The sequence below is a fragment of the Hylobates moloch genome, unplaced genomic scaffold (genome assembly GCF_009828535.3).
Source record: "Hylobates moloch isolate HMO894 unplaced genomic scaffold, HMol_V3 SCAFFOLD_12, whole genome shotgun sequence".
Taxonomy (NCBI): domain Eukaryota; kingdom Metazoa; phylum Chordata; class Mammalia; order Primates; family Hylobatidae; genus Hylobates; species Hylobates moloch.
In genome coordinates this window covers 35,453,914-35,481,812 of record NW_026652287.1, presented here as the reverse complement: position 1 = coordinate 35,481,812, position 27,899 = coordinate 35,453,914, and the positions used below count along the sequence as shown (strand labels likewise).

Sequence of the window (27,899 nt, the reverse complement as noted above, 5' to 3'; positions counted from 1 at the left end):
CCCCTGCAGAGTCTCCTGGAACCTGCTCTTTTTACCTCAATTTTCTCCTCCTGACATTTATCCATATTAACAGCAGCTTTTTTGGTTTCACAACACATTTATTTAGAAAAGCAACATACAGTAACAGGTATTTCAGAGAATGCAGCAAAGTATAAAGATGCTTGGGATACAACCGCTGGCTTCTGCCTTCCACACACAGTGGGTTTTACTGTAACTGACTAGAGTCACTCTGGTGCCAGGAAGTTCCGAGCCAAGTCTGTGGCCACCACTGGAAGCTGTGGCTACCTCTGTGGACTGACGTTATGCTGGGCTTCATTGTTCTTTAACAAATGTGACAGGGACCAGGCTGGGGACACGCAGGGGAACAACAGTTGGCCTCTGCCCATGGGAGTTCACAATCTAACAGCGAGATGGGGCACAAACGGCTAGCACAGGACAGCATAGCAAGTGCCACCCAAGGTACAGGCTCAGGGTGCTACAGGGACCTGCAAGAAGGCCACCTGAGCTTTGGGTAGCTGGGAAGGCTTCCTGGAGGAGGTGAGGCCCAAGGTAGGGGTGAGCCTGGGCCAGGCAAAAGGCAGGCCTCTCGGCTCCCATCTGTGGTTCCTCAACACCCTGTGTGTGTAGGCCCCTCAGCTGACCTGTCTTCTGTGAAATTCTCGATCCCGCTGTCTGTTCTATTCACACTGTGCTGCTTTGTCTTGGTGGTTAGCTTTCACAAGCACACATCTCATACTCCAAAACTAGGCTGCAATCTCCTGGGAGGGTTTTTTTTGTTTTTTTTTTTTTGAGACGGAGTCTCTGTTGCCTAGGCTGGAGTGCAGTGGTGTGATCTTGGCTCACTGCAACACCTCCTGGGTTCAGGTGATTCTCCTGCCTCAGCCTCCCGAGTAGCTGAGATCACAGGTGCCCACCATACCTGGCTAATTTTTGTATTTTTAGTAGAGACGGAGATTCACCATGTTGGCCAGGCTGGTCTCGAACTCCTGACCTCAAGTGATCCGCCTGCCTTGGCCACCCAAAGTGCTGAGATTACAAGGGTGAGCCACTGCGCCCTGCCTTGGAGGTTCTCTTACATTTGGTATTTTTTTATGACACCTATGACTATGCTTTGGAGATAGTGGCTGCCCCCACGACCCTGGCTGGGACCAAGACCATCAGCACTTCTCCATCACCAGGCTGAGCCAGGATGAGGTGGGTGGTCACAGTAGGTGAAAAGGGGCCAAAGACACTCAAATGAAAGCCACAGAAGCCACACCCATGAGGCTGCTGCCTGGGTAGAGGGCCCAGAATACCTTCCTAAATGGAAAAAGGCAAAGCACACAGCAATAGTCTCAAGGGCAGTCATGTGAAAGAAAGAAACAAACAAGTATCTTGCCACAACCCCAAACTAGACAACAGGGCGCATTCCCCTCATGGAACTCCCTGGGGACCTGCGGGCCCCGGAGCTGCAGTCGCTCAGTCGAAGGTGATCCGGAAGCTGCGCTCCTGCTCCTTGCGCCGGCCCTCGCACACCTTGGTCACCTCCTCCACCTTCCTCTGCAGCAGGGCTGAGTTCTGGTCGATCCACTGCAGTGAGTCCATGTGCGCGTTGAGGATCTTGCAGATCTGCTGCAGTGGGTCGCTGGTGTCGGCGGGGGCCCCGGACGTGTTCAGGTGCTCGATGATGTCCTTGAGATCCTGGGCCATGCGCTTGAGCTGTGCATCGATGTTCTCGGCCAGCTTGTAGGTTTTCTCACGCTCCTCGTCCGCGTGCTGCAGGTAGATGGTCCCGCTCTGCTCCTTGACCAACTCCTCCAGTGGGCTCAGCAGGTCTTCCAGCTCCTTCTGCTGGGACAGGATGAAGTCGAGCTCCTGGTCCAGCCTCTTCTGGTCCAGCTTCACCTTCTCCACCTCGCGGTGCAGGCTGGTGATCTTCTCTCCATTCTCGATCAGCGTGCGGTCCCAGGCGTTGACCTGGGTGGCCTGCTGGAGGAAGTGCCGCTCCTGGTCCTCTAGCTCCAGGCTCCATTTGTTGATCAGGCTCTCCAGCTGCGCGTAGGTCATGGCGGAGCTGGCAGCTGCCCCTGCAGCTGCACCAGGGCCAGGTGGAGCGGTCACAGCGGCTGCTGTATTGCTGGGGATCCCGGCTGGCGCCAGTGGTTTTAAATTTAAGGCAAAGCCGGTGCTGCTGCTGCTGCTGCTGGTGGTGGTGGTGGTGGCGGTGGCAGTGGTGGATGTTGTGGAGGTGCCGGAAGCTGCTCCAGGTGCCTTTAAGCTGAAGCCCTGTGTCCCAGCAGTGGGGGCTCCCGCTGTGGTCGCAGGGGTACAGAGGGAGAGTCCAGTGGTGGCAGACGAGGTTGGAGCAGTTGCTATTGATGCAAAGAGGGTGGGCCCAGTACTGGTGGTGGTGGCCGTGGGAGCAGCTGGCTGAGTGGCACCTGCTGTGGTGGCTGCTGGCGTGGCCGGAGTGAAGGGCAACGCGGCAGGTGCTGTGGGCTGCGCTGAATTCCCTGCTGAGCCAATGTTAAAACCGGAGGGTTGGGCCGTGCTTCCACCAGTGAATGAGAAGCCTCCAGATGTGGTGGCTGGAGCCACAGAGGTGGTGGAGGGGCCAAACACAAAGCCGGTGGGTGCCGTGCCCTGGCTGGAGGTGACGGTGCTCGATATGGCATTAGTGAGGTTGCTGCTGCCCAGCCCAAAGCCGCTGGGGTTTGCCATGGCTGGGGTGGCAACTGTGTTGCTCAAGTTGAGCTTTGAAGCACCGATCCCCAAAGAAAATCCAGTTGCCCCCGAAGCAAGAGTTGCTGTTCCAAAAGTAAAGCCTGTCGTCTGTGTGGCCGGAGTCTGGGTGGCAAGTGAGAACAGGCCGGTGGAAGGGGTACTTGTGGCTGGTTGGGAGGGAGCCCCAAAATTAAACCCTCCAGTGCCAGAGGTGGAGAAAGAAAACCCTGTAGCAGGTGTGGTTGTTGCCGTCTTTGCAGTGCCAAACGTGAACCCGCCTGTAGGGGCCCCAGTGCCTCCAAAATTAAACCCGCTCATGGCTCTGGACTCTGGTGGCGGCAGCTACTCTGGCTCCCAAAGCAAATCCGTCGACGTCTGCAACCTTGGGAAGATTTCTAAGGCAGAGGAAGTGACATTGTCAGATGGCAGTTTTGGAAAGGCAAGCTCAGTGGCATGACCGGGCACAGTCGGTTTGGAGGGTGGTGGGATGGGATAATGATACCATGCTGTGTAACCTAAACTAGGCTCTGCTGAATCGAGAAGGATCCAGAAGCACAAATGCACGCCCCAGGGGTCAGGTACGAGGAGCCCGGGTGCTAGGGATGTGCGTGGCCATGTTCAGCACAGTGGAAAGCTCCCACTCTGTGGAGGACGAGGCGGGAGAACGGGACCTTGGACTCCCCTTAGCCTGAGGACGAGATCAGATTTGAGGCACTGCCACAAGCGGGACTAGGACACACAAGAACAGCTGTAGGACCTGCTCCAGTGTGGGACCCAGTGAGGTTCCCTGGCTGACTCTAGCAGGGTGTGAGCGGATCAGCTCTTGCCACCCTGAGGGCCTCTCTGGACCTCAGAGAGAGAGATGGGGCCGGGAACCCAGGCTGGATGGCAGGGTCTGGGCTGCTGAAGGCCCCCCAGGCCCACACCTGCACTCTCTAAGAGCAGGAGAGGACGCTGGAACGCACCCTCCTAACTCAGGGGAGGTCTGAAACCCATGTGCTCAGAGCAGATGCCCCTGGCTGCAGTGATTGGCTCAAGGATAAACTGAGACCTAAGCCAGGCAATCAGAGCCTCCCCTAGGGTTTTCGCCAGGTGTGGAAGGCAGTTGCCTCCTTCACCTGCAGGTGTGGTGCAGAAGATTGCACCTGGGCCTCCCTTGGACACCTTCTCAACCATCTGCAGACACTGGGACATCACCGGAGACCACGAGCCCCACCAGAGATGGGTGGGGGTGGGGGAGGGATAAAGAGCACCCTAGAAGCCCCGTGGGCCACAGCATTTCCGTTCAGTTCAAACTGACTTGATTTTGGTAACGTCTAACCGAAAAATCTCCCAGTGGTGCCGTCTATCAGCGGGAAGGTCAAAGGTTACCTGGTGAGGAAAGGGTGAGAGGGACTGCTGAATAGGGGTGGTTTTTTCTTTTGGGAAAGGGTTTTGTTCTGTCATACCAGCTGGAATGCAGTGACATGATCACAACTCACTGCAGCCTCAACCTCCTGGACCCAAGTGATCCTCCCACCTCAGCCTCCCAGAGTAGCTAGGACTACAGGTGCATGCCACCATGTGCGGATAATCTTTCTTGTTTTTTGTAGAAATGGGATCTCCCTCTGTTGCCCTGGTCTTGAACTCCTGAGCTCAAGCGATTCTCCCTCTTTGTCCTCCCAAAGTGCTGGACTACAGGCGTGAGCCCTAAAGATGATCAGAAGTATCCTTAGAAGACGGCTTTGGGCCGGGTGCGGTGGCTCATGCTTGTAATCCCAGCACTTTGGGAGGCCGAGGCGGGCGGATCACGAGGTCAGGAGATCGAGATCATGGTGAAACCCCGTCTCTACTAAAAAAATACAAAAAAAAAATTAGCCGGGCGTGGTGGCGGGCGCCTGTAGTCCCAGCTACTCGGAGAGGCTGAGGCAGGAGAATGACGTGAACCCGGGAGGCAGAGCTTGCAGTGAGCCGAGATTGCGCCACTGCACTCCAGCCTGGGCGACAGAGCGAGACTCCGCCTCAAGAAAAAAAAAAAAAAAGAAGACGGCTTTGACTGACTGGAGAACAGAAGAAAGCTTGTGGTGACGAGAGCAGACTGGAGTGATGCGCTTTGGAATCGGAGGATGGCAGAGAGCCAGGAGCCAGGGAAAGCAGAAGCAGCTCTAAAAGCTAGAAATGGAAAGAGGGAGGCCCTGTCTCAAAAAAACAAAAGAATAATCAAAGTCAAGACTGAGAAGCCAAGTGCCAAACCCAGAGAAACACCCACGAGGTCTGTTTCCTCTTCCCTCTCTCCACGCCAGTTTTTAAATTGCTTGGTGTCTGTCCTCAGGAAATCCCCTTCTAGCTTGAGTAAGAGGCAACCTATCTCACTACCCCCACCCCTTCCACTGCACCCTTCTGCTTCCTCACAGGCCCCTAATTTTTGTTTCGTCTGCTCCTCCTTCTCCACACAGCCAAACAAGTCTGGGGAGATGAGCCCAGGGCCAGCTGCACGCGCTCTGCCTTGTCTAAGCCAGTGGATCTCAATGGGTGTCCATCACCGATTGGGAGCATTCAAAACACACAAGGCTGTCAGTTCCACGAAGCCAGGCTCTCCGGGGCTGGGATGCTGTGGCCCTGGCATTTTCATAAAGCTCTCCTGGGGGATTCTGAGAAAGGTCTCTTCAAGAGGCCACGGCAAGTGCCTGAGCCCCCAGGACTGCTGGGGCCTGGCCCGGCCTACATCCATTCCTCCCGTTGTGGGACAGAACAAAAGTCCTCACTGCTGAGTAACAACTGGCAGCTAAAGGCATCTGAGCAGCTACACCTACACATCTCAGTTCTCAAGAACTCAGCTTAAAAAAGCTTTTGCTATTAATAAGTTGTAGCTAAAATTTCCAAGAAGAGCATTTATAAAAAGCTCTTTGCAACTATGAAAAAACTACAAGGAAAACAATCTTCTGTGGGGACTTGCCTGGCTTAACAGTTCACCTTTTTGAGACGAGAGTCTCGCTCTGTTGCCCAGGCTGGAGTGGAATGGCACGATCTCGGCTCACTCACTGCAACCTCTGCTTCCCGGGTTCAAGCGATTCTACTGCCTCAGCTTCCGAGTAGCTGGGATTACAGGCGCATGCCACCATGCCCGGCTAATTTTGTATTTTTATTAGAGATGGGGTTTCTCCATGTTGGCCAGGCTGGTCTTGATCTCCTGACCTCAGGTGATCTGCCTGCCTCAGCCTCCCAAAGTGCTGGGATTACAGGCGTGAGCCACTGCGCCCGGCCAATAGTTCACCATTTATTAAGTGCCGCGCTGGTTTCCAATACTTCAGGTGCCAGGGATCTATTCACAATGGTGAACCCATACCGATCTAGCCCTGATCCATGCAGTTTAGATGTAATAGGGCCAGCTGAGGTGGCTCACGCCTGTAATCCCAGCACTTTGGGAGGCTGAGGTGAGAGGATCACTTGAGCCCAGGAACTCGAGAACAGCCTGGCCAACATAGCGAGATCCTGTCTCTAAAAAAAAAAAAAAACCACACACACACACACAAAAATGAGTTGGCCGTGGTGGCAGGTGCCTGTAGTCCCAGATACTTGGGAAGCTGAGATGGGAGGATCATTGGAGCCCAGGGAGGTGGAGGCTGCAGTGAGCTGTGATTGTGCCACTGCACTACAGCCTGGGCAACAGAGTGAGACCCCATCTAAAAAAAAAAAAAATAGACATAGCATTACTCACCTTTTCCTAAAAGCAAACTTTGCGGCAGATCCATTTTACAAATGAGGAAAGTGAAGCCCAGAGTGGTTAGCTAAGCCATGGCCCCTGCCCTTGAGGCAGCCAGAGTCAAATGTCAGCTCTATAATCAGGGCTCAGGGCAGGGGCAGGGCTGGGTCACATGCTATGAGAACAGGTTCCAGGGAGAAGCTGAGCATTGCAGATGCAGCATCAGCCAGGGAAAGGATGGCGGGGGGAGAGGCGCCGTCCACGCAGGAGGAAAGGCCTGTGTGAAGACAGGGAGGCTGAAACAGCAGACATGCCTCTGGGTGCTAAGTGATTTGGTGCTTCTGAAGGGAGATGTTTATGTGTGAAGGACTGACTTGCCAAGCCTGGGCTGTTCAAATCTGCACATTCCAAAGAGAGAAAATGGCCCTTGACCAGCTCCGGGAGAATCTCTGTGTTCTTGAAATGTCCTGCCAGGTAAAAGCGCCTTTGTTTACCTGGGGCCTCAGGCCCCTCTAGACAGTCCATGTTGACGCTGTGACCTAGAGTGGGGGCTTTGGGTCATATGGTATGAGCACGACCTCTGGAGGGGCTGGAGTCAGCAGACCTCAGTTCAGCCACACGGGTGCACCATGTCTACAGAACTGCTCCTCCCCACAACCCGGGCCGCCAACACTCCGTGTTACCGTACGCTGTTGCTGGGAGAACTGAGCGCTGTCCGCGGGACTCTCTCTCTACCTGGAGAGGACAGCTGGAAGCTCGTGCCTGGTCTCTCTCCGGGCTTTTGCATCTCTCCCCTTTGCTGTTTTCAGTTTGTATCATTTCTCCGTAATAAACCGTGACCGTGACTGTGACTAGAAAGCTTTGCTGAGCTCTGTGAGTTTTAGCTCATCACTGATCCGGAGGGTGGTCTTGGGGACTGTGGGCCGCGTGACAGGTCGGAGAATTTGGCAGAGCTATACATATCATGCTAACGGTTCGGGCGTTATATTGAGCGAGCCGCAGGTGGACTTTATGGGTGTGGGGGAGGAACCGTAGGGGTAGAGGCTGGAAGCCAGGTGGCTTAGAGAAGACTGGGAGAAGGTCCAGGCCAAGAGCCCGAGGCCTGAACTGGGACTCAGAGAGGACAGCATCACAATTTGAGCAAAGTGTTAAATTTGCACTAAAACCACAGGGTCAGTTCCCAGTCACCAAAGCCTGAACCAAGACCACAGGGTCTGTCCAGGTTAATAGTGACAGGCCAGGCATGATGGCTCGCGCCTGTAATCCCAGCACTTTTGGAGGCCAAGGTGGGAGGATTGCTTAAGCCCAGGAATTTGAGGCAAAAAACAAAAAACAAAAAGCCACAAATACTAGAACTTGGGAAGTTTCTCACAAATGCAAACTATTACGAGCTCTGATTCCGGAATTACCACATTTGCCAAAGGGGAGAGTTTCCTTACCAAAGAAGCTGATGGTGCTGGTGGCAGTGGGAGGAAGCTGGGAGGAACCCAAACTGAGGGAGTGGTGCATTTCCAGGGAAAGGAGGAGGGTATGCCTGGGCCTGTGCTCAGGGCCGGGTGGCTGTGACCATCTGTAGTTCACCCAGGTAGGACACAGCTCCAGAGAAGCGCTGCCTTGAGGTCACCAAGGGAAGCGCTGGCAGAGCCGCCAGTCCCTTCCCTTCCTGCCTGCCCCAACATTTACCCTTGAGTTTCAAACAACACAGGCGCCTTCACAGCCCTGGGGACTTGGAGGAACACCCGCTTGGGATTCAGATGCAGAATCATCTGAATTCAGGTGGGTACATCCCACCCCCATCTGTAAGAACCAGGGTTCGTTGCTGTCACCTCAGCCTTCAGTCAGCTCTACTACCTTACCTCCATCTGTGATTCTTGTGCCACTCCAAGTCCCAGTTTCTTTTTTTTTTCTTTTGAGAGGGAGTCTCGCTCTGTCGCCCAGGCTGGAGTGCAGTGGCGCGATCTTGGCTCACTACAACCTCTGCCTCCTGGGTTCAAGCAATTCTCCCACCTCAGCCTCCCGAGTAGCTGGGATTACAGGCGCCCACCACCATGCCCAGCTCATTTCTGTATTTTTAGTAGAGACAGAGTTTCACCATGTTATCCAGGCTGGTCTTGAACTCCTGACCTCAGGTGATCCGCCTACCTTGGCCTCCCAAAGTGCTGTGATTACAGGCGTGAGCCACTGTGCCCGGCCCCTAATCCCTTTCCTTAGATGCCTAGGACAGGAGTCTGTGCCTGGGAAAGAATACAGGAGACCTCAACTTTGGACCAAAAGAAAAGGAAGAATTAGGAAGGATGTGTGTTATGTGTTGGGGGGGTGGGGGGTAGACAGAAAAACGGCCCCCAAACATGCCCACACTCTGATCCAGGACTCTGTCAACGTGACCTTACATGGCAAGGGGACTTTGCAGATGTGATGACCATGAAGAGGTTACCCTGGCTTATCCACGTGAGCCCCAGGTGACCACAGGGTCCTTCAGGGAGGCAGGAGAGGAGTCAGAGGGAGATGTGCCTATGGAGGAATGGACTGAGAGACGCTGTGCTGCTGGCTTTGAAGATGAGGGGGCCACAAGCCAAGGAACACAGGTGGCTTCGGCCTCTAGAGCTGGAGAAGGACATAGCCTCTCCCCTAGAGTCTCCCAAAGGAACCACACACCATGCACCCATTTAGACTCCGGACTCCCAGCACTGTGAAAATACATTCCTGTTGCTTTAAACCACTACATTTGTTATGACTTTTACAGCAGCCACTAGAAACTAATGGGGGTATGTTGAGGGACGACAGAGAAAGAACAGAATGAAATCTAGATAGGTGGATGGGAATACACAGAGCAGAGTTGGGGTTGAGAAAAGGGCTGGGGTCAGGGGCAGGTCTGCCCTTGTGCATGGAGACCAAGACGGCTGGTACAGAAAGGAAAGTGAGGTGTGACTGAAAATCCAGACATCCCCTGGTGCTGGGGCAACCCTGCCAGGGCTGTGGATGTGTGTGGGTGGATTGCCACTGACACCCAGCCATGACAGGCCATCTACGATGGGAGGGAAGGACAAGGTTGCCTCGGAACACAGAGGAAGCTAACGGTGGGGATGGGGTCACTCCACTGGGCCAGATTTCCGCTTGTTCCCTGCTGTATTCGCAGCACCCGCCGCAGTGCCTGGTACACAGTAGGGACTCAGTAACAACCACTTACTAAGGACCTACTGTGTAACCGGTGCTGTGCCAGGAGCACTGCGCTGCAGCACACCGAGACTTTCCTGGGTGGGAAACAAGTGCAGACTCCCCCAGGCCACCCAGCAAACAGCAGCCCCACGATGGGAAACCAGAGCTTTCTGGGGCCAAATCTTGACATTCTGCCTGGGACGGGAAGGTTTCACTGAGGAAAAGGTGTTAGAATTAAGTGTTGGCCAAGTGTGGTGGCTCACATCTGTAATCTCAGCACTTTGGGAGGCTGAGGTGGGTGGATTGCCTGAGGTCAGGGGTTCGAGACTAGCCTGGTCAACATGGTGAAACCCCGTCGTCTCTACTAAAAATACAAAAATTAGGCTGGGCGCAGTGGCTCACGCTTGTAATCCCAGCACTTTGGGAGGCTGAGGCGGGCGGATCACAAGGTCAGGAGATCGAGACCATGGTGAAACCCCATCTGCATTAAAAATACAAAAAAAAATTAGCCGGACATGGTGGCGGGCGCCTGTAGTCCCAGCTACCTGTGAGGCTGAGGCAGGAGAATGGCATGAACCCAGGAGGCGGAGCTTGCAGTGAGCCGAGATCGCGCCACTGCACTCCAGATTGGGCGACAGAGCGAGACTCCGTCTCAAAAAAAAAACAAAAAAACAGTAACAAAAATTAGCCTGGCATGGTGGTGTGTGCCTGTGATCCCAGATAGAGGTGGGAAGATGACTTGAGCCCAGGAGTTTGAGGCTGCAGTGAGCTGTGATCACGCCACCATACTCCAGCCTGGGCGACAGAGCGAGACCCTGTCTCAAACAAATAAAAAAGTTCTGGGAGGCACCTGAACAAAGCTCCATGGCATTTGGCTGACAGCCACCTGGTGGCACTGCTGACAACGCAGAGCCCAGAGCCCAGACGCGGGAAGGACGGGGTGCGGAGCTGTCTCCGCGGGACCTCCCCTTTCCCCATGGAATTCATTATTTCAGATTTGGGGGAAGTATGACCGGTGGAACCAGAGAGACCAGAACAGGAGAGAAAAGAGCAGAGAGTGAGGGAGTGGAGAGGAGAAAAACAAGGGGAGATCAGAGATAGGCTGGGCCCAGCCCAGGGAAATTTGATTCCCGCTGAGGCTCGGAGGCTGTCCTCGGACACTGCCTTCCCTCACTTGCCCTCCCGTGGGGACCTCTGGCCAGGACCATCTCCATCAGTGCTAGTGCTGGGATTCTCCATCTGCAAACTCCACAAGTCTAACTACTCTGCTTCTTTTTTTTTTTTTTGGGGGACGAAGTCTCGCTCTGTCGCCCAGGCTGGAGTGCAGTGGCGCAATCTCGGCTCATTGTAAGCTCCGCCTCCCGGGTTCACGCCATTCTCCTGCCTCAGCCTCTCCGAGTAGCTGGGACTACAGGCACCCGCCACCATGCCCGGCTAATTTTTTGTATTTTTAGTAGAGACGGGGTTTCAGGGTGGTCTCGATCTCCTGACCTTGTGATCTGCCCGCCTCGGCCTCCCAAAGTGCTGGGATTACAAGCGTGAGCCACCGCGCCCGGCCTACTCTGCTTCTTAACTGTCTCCTGAATCAGTTCCTCTTTCCTTTGCGTCAAAGAAAATCCACCTAAACCTTGAAGAACAGATCAGCTCCAAGTCTGCCCTTCAAGAACCGAAGTCAACTGACCGACAGCTTCCTAAGCGGACCTTAGCCAAGGCAGATGCTCAAGCGGTCCAGGCCAAATGGCCAGACCAGAGTGCCTTGGGAGCATGAGGCCATGGGTGGGCTCCGGTGGGTCAGGGTCTGGGTTATGTTTGGAAAGACTCACCAAGACTCTGTGGGAGGAGTGAGGAGACTGTTGCAGTTGCCTGGCAGGAGCTGGCGGTGGCCTGTGCTTCCCTGTCCCACTCTCTTACATAATTACCCTGCCTGGGGTATGGCCAACCCCATTAGTGGAAAACAGAGCGGGCCGGGCACGGTGGCTCGCGCCTGTAATCCCAGTATTCTGGGAGGCCCAGGTGGGTGGATTACCTGAGGTCAGGAGTTCGAGACCAGCCTGACCAACATGGTGAAACCCCCATCTCTACTAAAAATACAAAAATCAGCCAGGTGTGGTGGCACATGCCTGTAATCCCAGCTACTCGAGAGGCTGAGGCGGAGGTTGCAGTGAGCTGAGATCGTACTACTGCACTCCAGCCTGGGCGACAGAGCGAGACTCTGTCTAAAACAAACAGACACAAAACAAACAAAAACCCAAAGCCATGGAGAGGGTCTACTTTCCTTTTTCTTTTTTTTTTTTTTGAGACAGTCTCACTCTGTCATCCAGTGCAGTGGAATAATCACGGCTCACTGCAGCCTCGACTTTCTGGGCTCAAATGATTCTCCCGCCCTGGCCTCCCGTTAGCTGGGACTACAGGCATACGCTGCCATGCCCAGCTAATTTTCGATTTTTTGTAGAGATGGGGTCTCACTATGTTGCCCAGGCTGGTCTCCAACTCCTGGGCTGTGGCCATCCTCCCACCTCTGCCTCCCAAAGTGCCAGGATTACAGGCACGAGCCACCACGTCCAGCAAGGGTTGCTTTTCTAAGCCAAATCTGTGACATGGAATTCAGCTCCTCTCTCTCATCCCTATGTTCACCTCCACCAAAAGGTCACCTCTCCTCCACAGAACCAGGTATCCCCAACAGCAGGGAGGGAGGAAGGGACGGGGATACCTGTGGGTTTTCAACTGTCCTCTCTCTCCTCCTTAGGCCACCTGGCATTCTGGTCCCATTTTCCTCCCTGATGCCTTTCAACCTACAGGCGTAACCGACTTGCATTAAGGACCTGTGTGGGGACAAAGGAACAGGGTGTGTATAGCTGTGTGTCTGTCAGCTCCTCGGGGGAGAAGCTGTGATGGATCAAGCTGTCTTCCCTAGGCTGTCACTGGAACTTTTACTGCACGTTCAGATGTTTCAATGCCTAAATGTTCCTGTGTGCTCACTACCCAGGAGGCCGCACCACCCTGCCACAACCCAATGACATTGGTGGGCATTTAAAAAAATAAAAACTAGGCTGGGAACAGTGGCTCACACCTGTACTCCCAGCACTTTGGGAGGCTGGGGGGCCGATCACCTGAGGTCGGGAGTTTGAGACCAGCCTGACCAACATGGAGAAACCCCATCTCTACTAAAAAAATTACAAAATTAGCCAGGTATGGTGGTGCATGCCTGTAATCCCAGCTACTCGGGAGGCCGAGGTTGCAGTGAGCTGAGATCACACCACTGCACTCCAGCCTGGGCAACAAGAGTGAAACTCGGTCTCAAAAAACAAAAAACAAACAAACTAACTCATTTTGTGAATAGGTAGTATGTTCACATTGTTCTAACTCAAAAGGTACAAAAGGGAATACTGTGGCCTGTCTTCCTGAGTCCCACAGCCACCCAGCCCTGCTCCCTGGAGACAGGCTGCTATTGCACGTCTTTGCAGAGACTTGCTGTGCATTTAAACAAAAGCGTGGTTTGCACCATCCCCACCTGTACACAAAAGGCAGCCTAGTGCTAGATGCACTGTTCTGTACTGTTCTTTCTTTATCTTAGAAATCGTTTTAAGCAGGCTTATTCTCCTCGCCCGGGTAGATGAGGAAACCGAGGCCCTCAGAGGGGGCCAACTTGCCCAGGGTACCAAAATCTTGCCTCTGCCACTTGCTACACAGGACGGCCTCAAGGCAGTAGCTAAATGATCTGTGGATTCATTGGTTCTCAACGATGGCTAATTAGCAATTACTTTCTCCTTTCCACTCCCCAGGCCCAGAAGCTACCAAAGGAGCTCAGGTCGGGGGACCAATAGCAATTTTCCCCACAGGAAAAACAAATCAACTAAGACAACCATGGAAAAGTCAGGAAACAGCCAGAGTGAGATTTTAAGGAAGATTCTAGAACCACCGCTCGCTCTTAATATAAAAGAATAGGACTGGAAGAGACTTGAGGAATACTCTGGTGCCAAGGCTTCTTCCTTTTTGGCCAATAACTTTTATTTCTTTCCCTTGTATTGAAAGATTTTTTTCTCCTCTACCTACTGCATTAAAAAAATTTTTTTTCTAGGACAGGGTCTCATTCTGTCTCCCAGGCTGGAGTGCAGTGGTGCAATCACAGCTCACAGCCTCAACCTCCCGGGCTCCAGTGGGCCTCCCATCTCAGCCTCCCTAATAGCTGGGATTACACGCGTGTGCCACCACACCAGCTAATTTTTTTTTGAGACGGAGTCTCACTCTGTCACCAGGCTGGAGTGCAGTGGTGTGATCTCAGCTCATCGCAACCTCCACCTCCTGGGTTCAAGCTATTCTCCTGCCTCAGCCTCCCAAGTAGCTGGGACTACAGGTGCGTGCCACCACACCCAGCTAACTTTTGTATTTTTAGTAGAGACAGGGTTTCACCATGTTGGCCAGGATCGTCTCAATCTCTCGACCTCGAGATCCGCCCACCTCAGTCTCGAAAAGTGCTGGGATTACGGGCGTGAGCCACCACGCCCGGCCCAGGAGTTTCTTTTCAGGGTGATGAAAATGTTCTAAAATTGATTGTGGTGATGGCTGCACAACTCTGTGAATGTACTAAAGCCACTAAGTTGGACACTTTGATAAATGGATATGGATTATACAGTATCTCAATAAAGCCACTCAACCAACCAACTGACCAACCAACCAAGAGGTGCTGGGAAGGGGTTGAGAAGCCGCAGTGAGGCTGTGGAGGCGGATAGGCATCAGGCTCAGAGCTGACTTTACCCCGAGGGCAATGGCTTGGGCAGAGTTTCTAAGGGCAGGCCCATGCCTTCCTTGGAGTGGCCGGTAATGCTGGTTGCGAACAGGCTGGGGAAGAGCCTAGAGCTGACATGCTCTGGTCACCGGTGCAGGCACAGGACACCAAGGCCTGGAGAGGGACTGAGCCATCAGGGCTGAGGGACTCTGAGAGCAGCGGACAGGCGTGTGTGGCGGGGGAGGAACAGCGCACACCTGTGCCCCCTCCGCAGCCCCTCTTCTCGTCAACATCAGCTTCCCTGGGGAGAGGCAGTGATGTTGGTGGGGGAAGGAGGGAAGGGCCCAGGCCGGGCTGTGGTGGAGACGGTTGCTATGGAGGTTTCTCTGGGAACCAGGTGAAGGCAGCCAGAGGATGGGGGCAGAGTAGCTTTCATTTTGAGAACTGGAACCAAACACAGCCCCTTCCTGCCTCGGCGGCCATCTCCACACCCACATTTCATGGCATTTCTCACGCACTGGGCCGTTTCCAGGGCTTCACCTGTTCTCACTCACTTAACTTTCCCCCAGCAATGTGATGAGGTGAACTACCATGGCTCCATTTAAAATGAGCAAACTGAAAAGGGGAGAGGACTTCATCACCTGCGCAAAGTCCCACAGCCAGTAAGGGCTGGCCCAGGTGTCTGGCCCCACAGCTGAGCTCCTAACCACACTGAGCCTCTCCAGAACATGGTCTTTTTTGCTCCCCACTGCCACCACCATCACTGTCCCCTGCCTCATCCAGTCCCCCTTCCCATTCTCCAGAGACTTCCTGGACCATCTCCATGACCTTCCAGACCAGCCTGGGCTTCACTCTCAAATCTAATTCAGGATGATCCGCCCGCCCCGGCTGCAGATGATGGCCTGAGACGCCTGCGGGGAAGAGACGGGCATCCGCTGCTCGCCAACCCCCAACCATTCCTGCTCTGTGGTAGGTCAGGAAGAGGGCAAAGGAGTCTGCATCAAACTGGGCTAAGGCCTGGCGCTCTGATGGCCGCTGACCTCAAAACTCTCCATGGGGGTTACCCCCGTGCCCACTGGGGAGGCACCTAGGGAGCCTAGGGGTCCCGTGAGGCCCTCCCACCATGGTTCCCTGCCTCTGCCTCTCTCCCCGCAGCTCCGACCATGACCATCCATCCTATGAGTGCTGGCTGGGCTCAAGCCCAGGTACTTTCCTCCGTGCCCAAGCGACCCTGTAGGAACCACGTATCCCGGGCCAGACGAATGCAGGAGCTGCCTCCTCTGGACGCAGCAGTGGCTCTCACCTCTCACTTCCCTTCCATCTTGGCAGGATGAGCGCATTTGCTGCGAGAAAGCAGCCCCGACGGCAGGGCCCTGGGGCCCCAGGCTAGGCCACTATGACCACGAGGGACCAAGACGACAAGCCCACTCCTGAATCACGCCTCAACACAGACACCACGATGTTCCAACCACAGAAACGACCAAACACCCCTCCTGGCTCAGCGCTGCTGGCTGTTTATCAACTAACGGCACTAGCTCCCTTTGCTTCTCTGGGCTCGAGGTCAAACAGATCCGAGTCATGGGCTTGCGCCTGACACAGCTCAACTCCTAAAGTTAGCCCAAACGCCCCCTTATCGAGGTGCCCTGCGGGTCCCTGTGGGGGACAGTCTTCCTGCCGCAATAAGCAATGTGCTCCTGGTGGCCTCTGGCTGGTGGCATGGGGACTAGGAAGAGAGTAGTAAGACACCAGCCTCACTTCCAGCAGGCATCCTGAACCTCAGGAAGGATTCTTTAGGCCTCCTCTGCTCCCCAGAAACACTGTCCTCCCCCTACTTCACATGGGACTGGGCTGTGCCGGAAAGAAGCCCTGCTCTGTCTCACTGCTTGTAAAGTCCAGCACAGAAGGGACCAGCCTCAATCTCGGAGACTCTTGGAATGAGGGCTCGGTTCCTTTTGCTCTCTGCTATGGACAGAGAGGATGACAGCTGTAGGGAGGGGAAGTCACAAAAGGCCAGCAGCCTGAGTCCTGTCCACACTGGTGGTTTGCTGGGGTTTTCCAGGTTTTTCTGAATTACTTGCTTACCTTTAAAACTTGGATCTCACAGAAAAAAAAAAAAAAAAAAAAAAAACTGGATTTCCAGCCTCTCCTGTGAAACCAGCAGCTTTGCACCACCAGCGCTGCCGGTGTTGCTGTGGCCCCGGTGCCTTTCAGGGGCCCAGGTGCTTCTGGGAGCCACCCCTCCCTCTGGGCCTGACACAGGGCCTGAGGTGGTCAGCAGTTCACTGGTCCAGGCCTCTTCCCATGTCAACCCCCTGCCCCTCCACACTGCCCTGAGGTAGTTCTATGATTGTGCCCATTTTACTGATGAGGTGACCACGGGTCGGGGGATACAGCATCTTGTCCCAGGCCACTAAGCAGTGACTGATGGCATCTTGGGCTCTAGGACACTGGTGTCAGTTGTTATCAGTTTGCTGTGTCTTTTTTTGCCTAAGAGCTGTGACTGCTTCTACTGAAGGGACAAGGGCGGGCACAAGGGAGGGAAGGGGCTCTGGAGGACTGTGGGCCACGTGGCAGCCTGAGCTGTCTCCCAGCCCCCGCGCCATCCTCTCCCCAACTGAGCTGGCCTTGGCCTGCCTGCCCTTGTTTGCCAGGACTCCCACCTTCAACCCCAGCACCCCTGGCCTGCGTGACCCAGTTACCCTCCCTGGCTCCTCTCAGGGACCTCAGTATCACATTCGCTGGCCTCTGTGCTGAGCAACTCATTAGAAAATGTATTGATGCCTACGGAAATAGCAGCACAGGGCGGGGGTTGTGGGGAACGATTCTGGGAATGAGGAGGGCCCTGACTTTGCCCTCGAAGCGTTCGGGGGAGCAGTCACGTAGGCAGACACCTGTGCGAGGCGGATCTGAAAGCAGAAGCAGGCGTGGCGGGAACAGAGGAGAATCACACACAGATCTGGGCTCCGGCAGGCGCTGGCTTCACTGATGCCATCTCCACAGCGCTCCCACACCAGGCCCCAGAGCGGGAACTACTGCTCACTGGGCACTTCCCATATGCCAGGCCCCACTCTAGGTATTTCGCACATTTACACATTTAATCCTCAAAACCACCGTCTGCAATGGACCATCTCATCCCCATTTTATGGAGGGGAGACTGAGTCACACAGAGAGGATGCCACTTGCTGAGGGTCACAGAAGTGGTGGAATTGGGGTGTGAACCCAGCAGGCTGGCTCTAGGGCCCATGCTCTGACCCACGCTGCAGAAGGCAGCCAAGGCTCAGGCAGATGAGGGCGCTGCCTGCACTCCAGTCTACAACTGAGTGCTGGGCCCAGGACCAGAACCCAGGTCTGTCTGATGCAAAACTCGGAGCCTTTTCCATCATGCCAGGAGGTCACCTTGATTGGGAAAGCAGTGAGGGGTTGCGACAATAGCAGGGCGATGGCACGGTGCAGGTGCAGGCGGGAATCGATAGCGTCTGGCAGCCGTGAGCAGCAGCAAGCCTGAGGTGAGGGTCGGGGCTTGGAGGCCTCCCAGAGACTACACAATGGGCCTCGGGGCCCTGGAAGCTGTGCAGCATGGTGGAGGCTGAGGTCCCATCTAACTGGCAGTGTGATTTTCACAACTCCCCTTACCTCTCGGGACCTCAGTCTTGTCTCCTGCTAACAAGCCTCTGTGATCTGAGGCCCCTTCTTGGCACCGAGCCTCAGATTCTCAGGGTCCTGCACAGATGGCTGATCTCCCTCCCTCTCCACACCCCCCTACTCTTGCTGTGCTGGGGTTCTCCCTTATCCAAGGCTCTGCTAACCAGGAGCGGTTGCCAGGTGTGCTGGGGTCCCCAGAGAATCCCCCAACTCCCCCTCCCCGTCAAACAGCCAGGGCTGATGCAACCTGCCTGCAACCACGGCCTCACTCCCCAAGCCAGGCCCCTCCGCACCGAAAAAGAGTCCCCAGTAGCCCCACCCTTGCTTCAAGCCCCAGCTCAGGAGTTGAAGGGGAGCTCGAGGCTGGGGGAGACCAGGACACGAGTCCTGAAGGGGCCACAGGCCTGGGTCGGGAATGTGCACACGAGGGGACTCAGGGTTCGAAGATCTGGGGAGGAGGGTCGCAGGCAACCACTGATGACCCGCTGTGAACTAGAACAGGCTGGGAGGGGCTGGAGAGCTAAGGGTGCCAACTGGCACCCACTCACCCTGAGTCCAGCTGCTAAGTCTGGCTGGGCTGAAGTGGGTGGGACCCAATAGCTAGACAGAGAAGGCAGCAAAAGGGTGGGGAGGGGAAGCAGAGTCCCTGCCCAGACACCTCTGCAGCCAGCATAAACTGCACATAGCCAGCAATGCAATTCTCCTACTGATCAAGTTATTAAAAATTACCCAGGCCGGGCCAGGCGCGGTGGTTCACGCCTGTAATCCCAGCACTTTGGAAGGCCGAGGCAGGTAGATCACCTGAGGTCGGGAGTTCGAGACCAGCCTGACCAACATGGAGAAACCCCAACTCTACTAAAAATACAAAATTAGCCATGTGTGGTGACGCATGCCTGTAATCCTAGCTACTCGGGAGGCTGAGGCAGGAGAATCTCTTGAACCCAGGAGGCAGAGGTTGCGGTGAGCCAAGATGGCGCCATTGCACTCCAGCCTGGGCAACAAGAGCAAAACTCCATCTCAAAAAACCAAAAAAACTAAAAAACAAACAAAACAAAACAAAAAACCCAGGCCGGGCACAGTGGCTCAGGCTTGTAATCCTAACACTTTGGGAGGGCGAGGCAGGAGGATCGTTTGAGCCCAGGAATCAGGAATTCAAGACCAGCCTGGGCAACATAGTGAGACGCCCCCATCTCTACTTTAAAAAAGCATCCTACCTGGCCATCCTCTCAATATCCCGCAATCCCAGTCTGAGACAAAACCAAATGGAAGTACATTCCATAAAATACCCAACCAGCATTTTTCCAAACTGTCAAGGTCATGAAGGACAAGGAAAGTCTAAAACCAGTCACAGGCCAGAGGAGGCTGCGGAGCTATGATGCCTAAATATAACGTGGCATCCTGAAGGCATCCGGAAGGAGCAGAAAGGGCGTTAGGGAACAACTACCAAAATCAGAATCAAGTGTGGTCAGAATCAAGAATGGCATTTGGTCAATGGTAACATACTGATGTTGCCTTGGTTGTGACAACTGTGGCAAAGTAATGTAAAATGTTAATGGGAAAAACTAAGTGAAGAGCATACAGAAATTCTCCGTATTATCTTTGCAACTTTTCTGTTGAGTCAATCTACAATTATTCCAAAATAAAAAATTTTGTTTAAAAAATGACCCCCTTGGGTGCGGTGGCTCACGCCTGTAATCCTAGCACTTTAGGAGGCCGAGGCAGGCAGATCACGAGGTCAGGAGTTCAAGACCAGCCTGACCAACATGGTGAAACCCTGTATCTACTAAAAATACAAAAATTAGCCAGGCCTGATGGTGCGTGCCTGTAATCCCAGCTACTCTGGAGCCTGAGGCAGGAGAATGGCTTGAACCCAGGAGGCGGTGGTTGCAGTGAGCTGTGACGGCACCACTGCACTTCAGCCTGGGCAAGAGCGAGACTCCGTCTCAAAAAAGAAAAAAAAAAAAAAAAAAAAAGCTAGGTCTTGCTTAAGGCTGGGTGTGGTGGCTCATGCCTGTAAATCCCAGCATTTTGGGAGGCTGAGGTGGGTGGATCACCTGAAGTCAGGAGTTCAAGACCAGCCTGGCCAACATGGCAAAACTCCGTCTCTACCAAAAATACAAAAATTAGCCGGGCGTGGTGGTGGGTGCCTGTAATCCCAGCTACTTGGGAGGCTGAGGCAGAATTGCTTGAATCTGGGAAGTGGAGGTTGAGATGAGCCAAGATCATGCCACTGCACTCCGGCCTGGGCGACAGAGCAAGACTCTGTCTCAAAAAACCCAAACCAAACCAAACCAAACCCAGTCCCCACGTACAATCTAGAAGGTCTTCTTAGGAGAAGATTCTGCCAGCGGCGGGGCGGGGGGGGGGGTTGGGCACGTCTGTGCGTCCTTACCACTGGCAGTCTGCCCAACAGTCTACCCTTAATTCCATCTGCTTTTGTTCAAAAATCTATACAGCAATGGAATGAGAACACATCCACCTTAATTACAGCAATAACAATAACCACTTTTATGTAGCACCTACTGTGTCCCAGGCATTAGTCTAACTGCTTGACACGGATTAACTCATTTAATCCTTCTAACAGCCCTAAGAACTAGGTACTTTTTTTTTTTTTTTTGAGAAGAGGTCTCACTCTGTCACCCAGACTGGAGTGTGGTGGCACAATCTCGGCTTACTGCAACTTCCGCCCCACCCCAGGGTTCAAGTGATCCTCCTGCCTTAGCCTCATGAGTAGCTGGGACCACAGGCGCAAACCACCACACCCGGCTATTTTTTTGTATTTTTGGTAGAGACAGGGTTTCACCATGTTGCCCAGGCTGGTCTCGAATTCCTGAGCTCAAGCAATCTGCCCACTCAGCCTCCCAGCGTGGTGGGACTACAGGCATGAGCCACCGTGCCTGGTCCAGAGGTAGGTATTCTTAATGCCACTTTGTACCACAGGGGAAACTGAGACACAGGGAAGGGAAATGGCTAGGGTCACACAGCTAGTAAGAGGGGTGCAGTCAGGTTTTGAACTCATATAATCTGGCTCCAGAGTCTATGCCAGGGATTTATAAAATTTGGCTTCCTGGGGCCACATTGCAAGAATTGTCATAGGCCCCACATAAAATACACTATTGATAGCTGATGAACTTAAAAAAAAAAAAATCGCAAAAAATTCGCATGTTTTGGGAAGGTTTACAAATTTTTGTTAGGCTGCATTCAAAGCTGTTCTAGGCTGCATGCGGGCCCACGGGTGGGACAAGCTCAGTCTATGCTCTTAGCTGCTACTCTGTATACTGCCTCAGTGATAACACAGCTCCTATAGGCCCAAGAAAATATAGGGCAAGTGATCAAATACTGGCAGAGTGGACATTAAGTGCTCTAAGGGAAGGTGGTCAGATCCCAAGAAGGACTTCCTGCCCACAACAGGTAAGGGAGGAGAAAGAAGCTTGTGTGAAACGCTCAATACCAGGATTCCTCCACCTTCTCTGGACCTTGATTCAGTCTCCTAACTGCCACAGAAGGGATGAAAGTTGAACTCCAGCTGGGATTCCCGATGTGGATGGGACAAGGTGGGTTTCTGCAACAGAGAAAAGACCGACATCCACCTCGGCTGGTGGAGGGCCCAGTGAGAAGGGGCAAGATGGCTACCCTCTGACTAAAGGGAAACGGAGATCTTCCGTTTTTGGCAGGGCTGGGACATAGTTCCTATCCAGTGGAGGCTGAAGGACGGTTTGAAAGGAAGCCAAGGGCAAGGGATGGAGAAAAGGACGCAGCTGGGGCCTCGATGTCTGAATCCCTGCCAGGGGATGGGGCCTGGGCACCCATCATTTGGAATGGAAGATGAGGATGGCTGGAAACACACTTTAGAGGAATGAGGGAGACAGAAGAATGACAGCAGGTATTGGACAGTCCAACGTCTGCGGCTCTTGCAAGGCGTAAGGAAGAAGTGAGACTGGGCCCCAGAGTTCCTATTAATAAAATATGCTGAGGCCGGGTGCGGTGGCTCACGCCTGTAATCCCAGCACTTTGGGAGGCCAAGGCGGGTGGATCACGAGGCCAGGAGATTGAGACCATCCTGGCTAACAAGGTGAAACCCCGTCTCTACTAAAAATACAAAAAATTAGCCGGGCGTGGTGGCGGTCGCCTGTAATCCCAGCTACTCGGGAGGCTGAGGCGGGAGAATGGTGTGAACCCGGGAAGCGGAGTTTGCAGTGAGCCGAGATAGCGCCACTGCACTCCAGGCTGGGCGACAGAAACGGAGAGACTCTGTCTCAAAAAAAAAAAAAGTTGAACAGGAATGTATGAGTTGAGCTCTGTGCATAAGGCTTGCGGGACATCGTCTTACTTCAGTCTCATAAACCCACCAGGAGAGTTGATTTTTCTTATTTTACAGATAGGGAAATGAAGTAAGAGAACTTAAGTTATTTGCCCGAGGCCATCCTGGCAGGTCTGTGTTTGGGAGAGCGCTGTGACTCATGCTGGACTCTAATCCACGAGGGTTTCTCAGAGTCAGCAGCTGGGGGATGAAGAGATGAAAAGTGTGACTGGCAGGAAATTCTGCAAGCAAGTTAAGGGAAAGAGAAATTAACTGGTGCAGGTCTGCGGGAAGCGAATGAGGCTGGATCCTCAAAATCACAGGAGGAAGCAGGCCCAGACCTCAGAGGCAGAAAGAGAAAGAAACCAGAGCTTAGAGTCAGAAGGAGGAGGAAACCAGACCCTGGAGCCACGAGGAGAGGGCTGGATCCCCGGCTCAGAGGGAGGAGGCCGGATCCCCAGCTGAGAGGGAGGAGGGGTCCAGACCCTAGGAGTGGGAAGGAAGGGTTCAGATCCCCTGATCCCCAGGAGGAGGGGACCCGGCTGCCTCCCGGTTGGGGCCGCGCGAGGGCGGGGCGCGGAAGGATCCAGGCGGACCGTGCTGCGCCACCCGGAATATATCTGTCCCCAGTCCCCGGGGCCGCCTCATTCCCTGTCTTCGGATCACAGTCTCTTCTCACTACAGCGTCGCCGCCTCTGCCTGCAGTAGCCCCGGCCATGGCTCTGTAGCCCCGACCCCTTTGTGCCCCCGGCCCGTCTCCGCGCTCACCACGCCTGCGTTCTCCGCTGCCACCTTCTTTCTTCAGCGGAGGCCGCCGCCGCCTCTCCTTGCTGCAGCCATGGAGTGAGTAACCGCTTACCTCTCCTTCTCCAACCGCCTTTCCCGCCCTTTCGCAGCTCGTGGCCCTCTTTAGGGAGCCCTGGGGGGTGGGGAGCCACGAGCGGGCAATCACGGTCGCGCAGGCGCAGAGGAGGTACGGTGGGCCGAAGGCGCGCGGCTGCGCATGCGCACCGGGGCCGGGGCCGGGTGGGAGAGTTCTAGACTTGATGTTTGTCAGCCCGCGTACAGCTGGGCCTGCGCACTCCAGGGGAAGGTGTTTTTTTTTTTTTCTAAACGATTCTGCGTGCTTGGTTGTTCTTGCGCAGTAGCCCACCAGTGCCCCGTAGTGAATGAGCCTCGGGCCCTGAGTGGCCGCACATGCGCACTGATCCTCAAGAGGGCGGAAGTGTAAAAGCAATTGGACCGCTCGGGCGACGTAGCATGCGCTTTGGCCCTCGGCGCAGAGCCGCGTGTGGACAGGTGGCGTTCGGGTAGCCGTTCTCCGCCTGCCCCCTCTACCATCCTCCACCCTCCCTGCTCCACGTTGCCCTGGCTCACAGCCCAGCTTCTTTCCTTTTAAACCAGGCACCTGCTGAGGCTGGGACTGGCTTAGATTGACAGGGCAGAAGGCGGGGCCTAGAGCCACCCCTCTAAGTGGGTGGGGCTAGAACCACTGTCGTCACGATGGGTGGGACTTCGGAAGCCCACTGTGAGAAGGGGCGGGGCCAAGCCAACCGTTAGCTGAGGGGTGGGGTTTCGATGTGGCAAAGAGGCGGGGCCTCGGGGAATCGGGGAGGGGCGGAGCTAAATAAACAATGGGGGCGGGGCTTGGAGGGGCAGGGGCAAAGCGAGGAGTAGGATTTGAGTGGATAACATTGCTGAAGGGCTGGGGCCTGGGTCAGTTCCCCTGGGAACTGGTTTGGGATGGAAGCTAGGAAGGCAGTGGGGCCAAAAGAAAATATTTTAGAGGAAGGGGCGTGGCTGGAAGATGTCCCTGGGATTGAGTTTTTCCTTGAGGCGAAATATTCTGAGGTGGATGGGAGGGGCCTAAGGTAATTCCCCTGGGAGACCTTTAGGTTTCTGTATTGGGGGAAGGGGTGGGGCATCGGTCCTACCTTAGGACCTAAAGAAATTCCCTTGGGAGTGGGTGGGGCTCAGAGATTTGGGTAAAGAAAGGGCAAATTTAGAATTCGGAGTGGCTGAGGCTTAGTGTTCTAATACGTGGTTGGAAGGGGGAGGGAGGAGCCCCGTGGACGTGCCTGGGTGTGTGGCTTGGCTTCCCCACGATTTTGGCCGGTGGATGAGGCTGTCCTGACCCCACCCACTTTTGTCTCACACGTGTAGGTCTTCCACTTTCGCCTTGGTGCCTGTCTTCGCCCACCTGAGCATCCTCCAGAGCCTCATCCCAGCTGCTGGTGCAGCCTCTCCTGTTGCCATCAGTGCCCAGCACCTGTGCTACAACCATGTCACTCCTGGCGACCCTGGGGCTGGAGCTGGACAGGGCCCTGCTCCCAGCTAGCGGGCTGGGATGGCTCGTAGACTATGGGAAACTCCCCCCGGCCCCTGCCCCCCTGGCTCCCTATGAGGTCCTTGGGGGAGCCCTGGAGGGCGGGCTTCCAGTGGGGGGAGAGCCCCTGGCAGGTAAGGGCAGGTGGAAGGTGGAGCTGGGGAGTGGAGGGCAGGGGAAGATGGGGGAGGAAGAACTCATCCATGTATTCAATAAATATTGAGTGCCTACAATGTGCCAGGCACTGTTTTAGGTGCTGAGGATACGGCTGAGAACAAGAAGAACATGGTCTGTGCCTTCCAGCAGCTCACACTGTGGGGAATAGACCAGAGATAAATTAAATGACAGTGTATTGGAATAAGTCAGAAACACCTAGCAGCTGAGCTACAAAATGACAAAGGGGACATAATATAGAATGGGTAGCCAGAAAACCTCCAAGTAGGTAACATGTTGACCAAGGCATAAATGATGGGAAGGAAGCCAGGCATGATGGCCTGTAATCCCAGCACTTTGGGAGGCCTAGGTGGGGAGAATTGCTTTAGTCCAGGAGTTGAGGACCTGGGCAACATAGCAAGACCTCATATCTATAGGAAAAAAAAAATTAGCCAGGCATGGTGGCACACGCCTGTAGTCACAGCTACTTGGGAGGCTGAGGTGGGAGGATCTCTTGAGCCTGGGAGGTCTAGGCTGCAGTGAGCCAAGACGATGCCACTGCACTGCAGCCTGGGCAACAGAGTGAAACCCTATCCCTTAAAATAAAAAAAAGTAGGGAAGGAAAGAGGAAAACACCCAAGGGAAGAGCATTTTAGTTGGAGGGAACTGCATATGCAGAAGCCCTCAGGAGGCAGGACTCATTTCATTCATTACTGTATCCCAAATGCTTGGCACATAGTGGGTTTTCAATAATTAATGAGTAAAGATGAAACAAGGCGTATGTGTGTGTATCTGTGTGTGTAATGTGATCTAATTTGCCTTTTAAGAACAGAGAATAAATAGAGACACCACAGATACAGAGTACTCGGTAAAGGAGATGTTGGAATGGTTAAAGAAATGCTTGGTTGACTGTTGCTTGAGTCATTGATTGGTTGGCTGGTTCTTTATTTTTTTATTTTTTAATTTTTTTTTTCCCCTGGACCGTCTTATGGGTTAAGACTGATTCTTTCATTGGCTAATTTGTTGGGTTTTGGTTAACTGGTTCATTGGTTGATTAATGGGTTGATTGGTTGGTCGACTGATTTATTTGGTTGGTTGACTGATTCCCTGATTGATTGGTCGACTAGTTCATTGGTTGATTGGTTGGTTGGTTGGTTAGTTGGTTGGTTGATTGCTTGGTTGACTGGGTGGTTAGATGGTTGATTGTTGGTTGGTTGGTTGGTTGACTGGTTTATTGGTTTATTCACTGGTTTGTTGGTTTATCGACTGGTTTGATGATTCAGTGGTTAGTTGTTTTACTGAATGAATGGGACAGATGCGCCTGAATGAGATGTGAGTACCCAACTAGGCAGAAGACCAGCAACTCAGGGAATTTTGTGTCCCTCCCCACTTTAATTCCAGGTGATGGCTTCTCTGACTGGATGACTGAGCGAGTTGATTTCACAGCTCTCCTCCCTCTGGAGCCCCCCTTACCCCCAGGCACCCTCCCCCAACCTTCCCCAACCCCACCTGACCTGGAAGCTATGGCCTCCCTCCTCAAGAAGGAGCTGGAACAGATGGAAGACTTCTTCCTAGATGCCCCGCTCCTCCCACCACCCTCCCCGCCGCCACCACCACCACTCCCATCAGTCCCCTCCCTCCCTCTACCCCTCCCCTCCTTTGACCTCCCCCAGCCCCCTGTCTTGGATACTCTGGACTTGCTGGCCATCTACTGCCGCAACGAGGCCAGGCAGGGGGAGGTGGGGATGCCGCCTCTGCCCCCGCCACAGCAGCCCCCTCCTCCTTCTCCACCTCAACCTTCTCGCCTGGCCCCCTACCCACATCCTGCCACCACCCGAGGGGACCGCAAGCAAAAGAAGAGAGACCAGAACAAGTCGGCGGCTCTGAGGTACCGCCAGCGGAAGCGGGCAGAGGGTGAGGCCCTGGAGGGCGAGTGCCAGGGGCTGGAGGCACGGAATCGCGAGCTGAGGGAACGGGCAGAGTCTGTGGAGCGCGAGATCCAGTACGTCAAGGACCTGCTCATCGAGGTGTACAAGGCCCGGAGCCAGAGGACCCGTAGCTGCTAGAAGGGCAGGAGTGTGGCTTCTGGGGGCTGGTCCTCAGCTCTGGCCCCATCATCCCCCTGCCTCCACCTTCATTCCAAACCCCTCTCGGCCAGGCGCAGTGGCTTATGCTTGTAATCCCAGCACTTTGGGAGGCCAAGGCAGGAGGATCGTTTGAGGCCAGGAGGTCAATACCAGCCTGGGCAACATAGTAAGACCCTGTCTCTATTAAAAGAAAAAAATCAACGCTTCTTCCCCACAAAACCACCCAACTCCTCTCTACTTTTATCCTTTTTTTTTTTTTTTTTTTTTGAGACGGAGTCTCGCTCTGTCGCCCAGGCTGGAGCGCAGTGGCACAATCTCAGCTCACTGCAAGCTCCGCCTCCCGGGTTCACGCCATTCTCCTGCCTCAGCCTCTCCGAGTAGCTGGGACTATAGGCGCCCGCCACCACGCCCGGCTAATTTTTTGTATTTTTAGTAGAGACGGGGTTTCACCTTGGTCTCGATCTCCCGACCTCGTGAGCCGCCCGCCTCGGCCTCCCAAAGTGCTGGGATTACAAGCGTGAGCCACCGCGCCCGGCCTTACTTTTATCCTTTCATCCTCTCTCTGCTTTTATCACCTCTCTTGCGTATTTCTGGATCTTCTTCCCTCTTCTCTCGTCCAAATCATGAAATGTTTGGCCTTAGTCAATGTCTATGCCCGTCATGTAACAGCCGAGGCCCACAGGGAAGCAGCTGGGAGCTTGGAAACCTGGTCTTTTGAATTTCAAACCTGGTTGCTTGTAGGTGGTTGTCTGGGGTGGGTGGAGTGGCGACAGGACAGAGTTGAAGGACTATGCAAACGAGGAAGTAAGTCAGGGCGGGCTTTGAGAAGGGTACCCATATCCTACAGGCAAAAAGCAGGCCAGGCGACCTTGGGACACTACGCTAAGGGAGGGAGCCTAAAGGCAGCCGGGTTTGCAGTGCAGGAAGATGAGCAGGCCAGTGGGAGGAGGGGCAGGGCAGGGCAGGGCTGTAGTTGGTGACTGGATGTTCATTTTAGCTCTGAGAAGAAAAATCAGTGTTTTGTGAAGGTGTTGGAGAGGGGCTGTGTCTGGGTGAGGGATGGTGGGGTACTGATTTTTTTGAGAGGTTATGAGCAAAAATAAAACATTTCCTCTGGCCTGTGC

General features: G+C 54.2%; 3 protein-coding genes across 14 annotated transcripts in view; 1 reads left to right on the top strand and 2 right to left on the bottom strand.

The window, feature by feature from the left end:
* IL4I1 (interleukin 4 induced 1) overlaps positions 1–23,100 on the bottom strand; it is a 40,653-nt gene extending 17,553 nt beyond the window's left edge. For 3 of the 7 annotated variants that reach the window (XM_058424665.1, XM_058424672.1, XM_058424674.1), the window contains exon 1: positions 22,978–23,100. The gene's annotated coding sequence lies outside the window, so the exon portion shown is untranslated. Of the gene's footprint in view, positions 1–21,360; positions 21,472–22,977 lie in introns of those variants that run through there. The other 4 variants (XM_058424666.1, XM_058424668.1, XM_058424669.1 and 1 more) reach the window with 4 other exon arrangements.
* Positions 78–23,153, bottom strand: NUP62 (nucleoporin 62). Of its 4 annotated transcripts, XM_058424675.1 has the most exons (3): positions 22,978–23,003; positions 21,361–21,471; positions 78–3,098 (listed from the first exon to the last, which is right to left on the bottom strand). In XM_058424675.1, the coding sequence occupies exon 3, from the start codon at positions 3,019–3,021 to the stop codon at positions 1,459–1,461; it is 1,563 nt and encodes a 520-aa protein (XP_058280658.1). In that variant the 5' UTR covers positions 3,022–3,098; positions 21,361–21,471; positions 22,978–23,003; the 3' UTR covers positions 78–1,458. The 4 variants fall into 4 exon arrangements, with proteins under 4 accessions (XP_058280658.1, XP_032025006.1, XP_032025005.1 ...); XM_032169115.1 differs by lacking the exons at positions 21,361–21,471; positions 22,978–23,003 and adding an exon at positions 23,069–23,153; XM_032169114.2 differs by lacking the exon at positions 21,361–21,471 and having other exon boundaries at positions 22,978–23,108.
* On the top strand, positions 22,599–27,899 carry ATF5 (activating transcription factor 5). 3 transcript variants are annotated; one of them, XM_032169116.2, is made up of 3 exons: positions 22,599–23,052; positions 24,373–24,669; positions 26,090–27,899. In XM_032169116.2, exons 2-3 carry the CDS (start codon positions 24,492–24,494, stop codon positions 26,752–26,754), a joined length of 843 nt encoding a protein of 280 aa, XP_032025007.1. In that variant the 5' UTR covers positions 22,599–23,052; positions 24,373–24,491; the 3' UTR covers positions 26,755–27,899. The 3 variants fall into 3 exon arrangements, with proteins under 3 accessions (XP_032025007.1, XP_032025009.1, XP_032025010.1); XM_032169118.2 differs by lacking the exon at positions 22,599–23,052 and adding an exon at positions 23,454–23,508; XM_032169119.2 differs by lacking the exon at positions 22,599–23,052 and adding an exon at positions 23,892–24,080.

Coding starts and splice junctions, on each gene's coding strand:
- NUP62 (XM_032169115.1), bottom strand. CDS start 3,021: ATGAGCGGGTTTAATTTTGGAGGCACTGGGGCCCCTACAGGCGGGTTC.
- ATF5 (XM_032169116.2), top strand. CDS start 24,492: ATGTCACTCCTGGCGACCCTGGGGCTGGAGCTGGACAGGGCCCTGCTC. Junction 24,670..26,089: donor GGGGGGAGAGCCCCTGGCAG/GTAAGGGCAGGT, acceptor CTTTAATTCCAG/GTGATGGCTTCTCTGACTGG.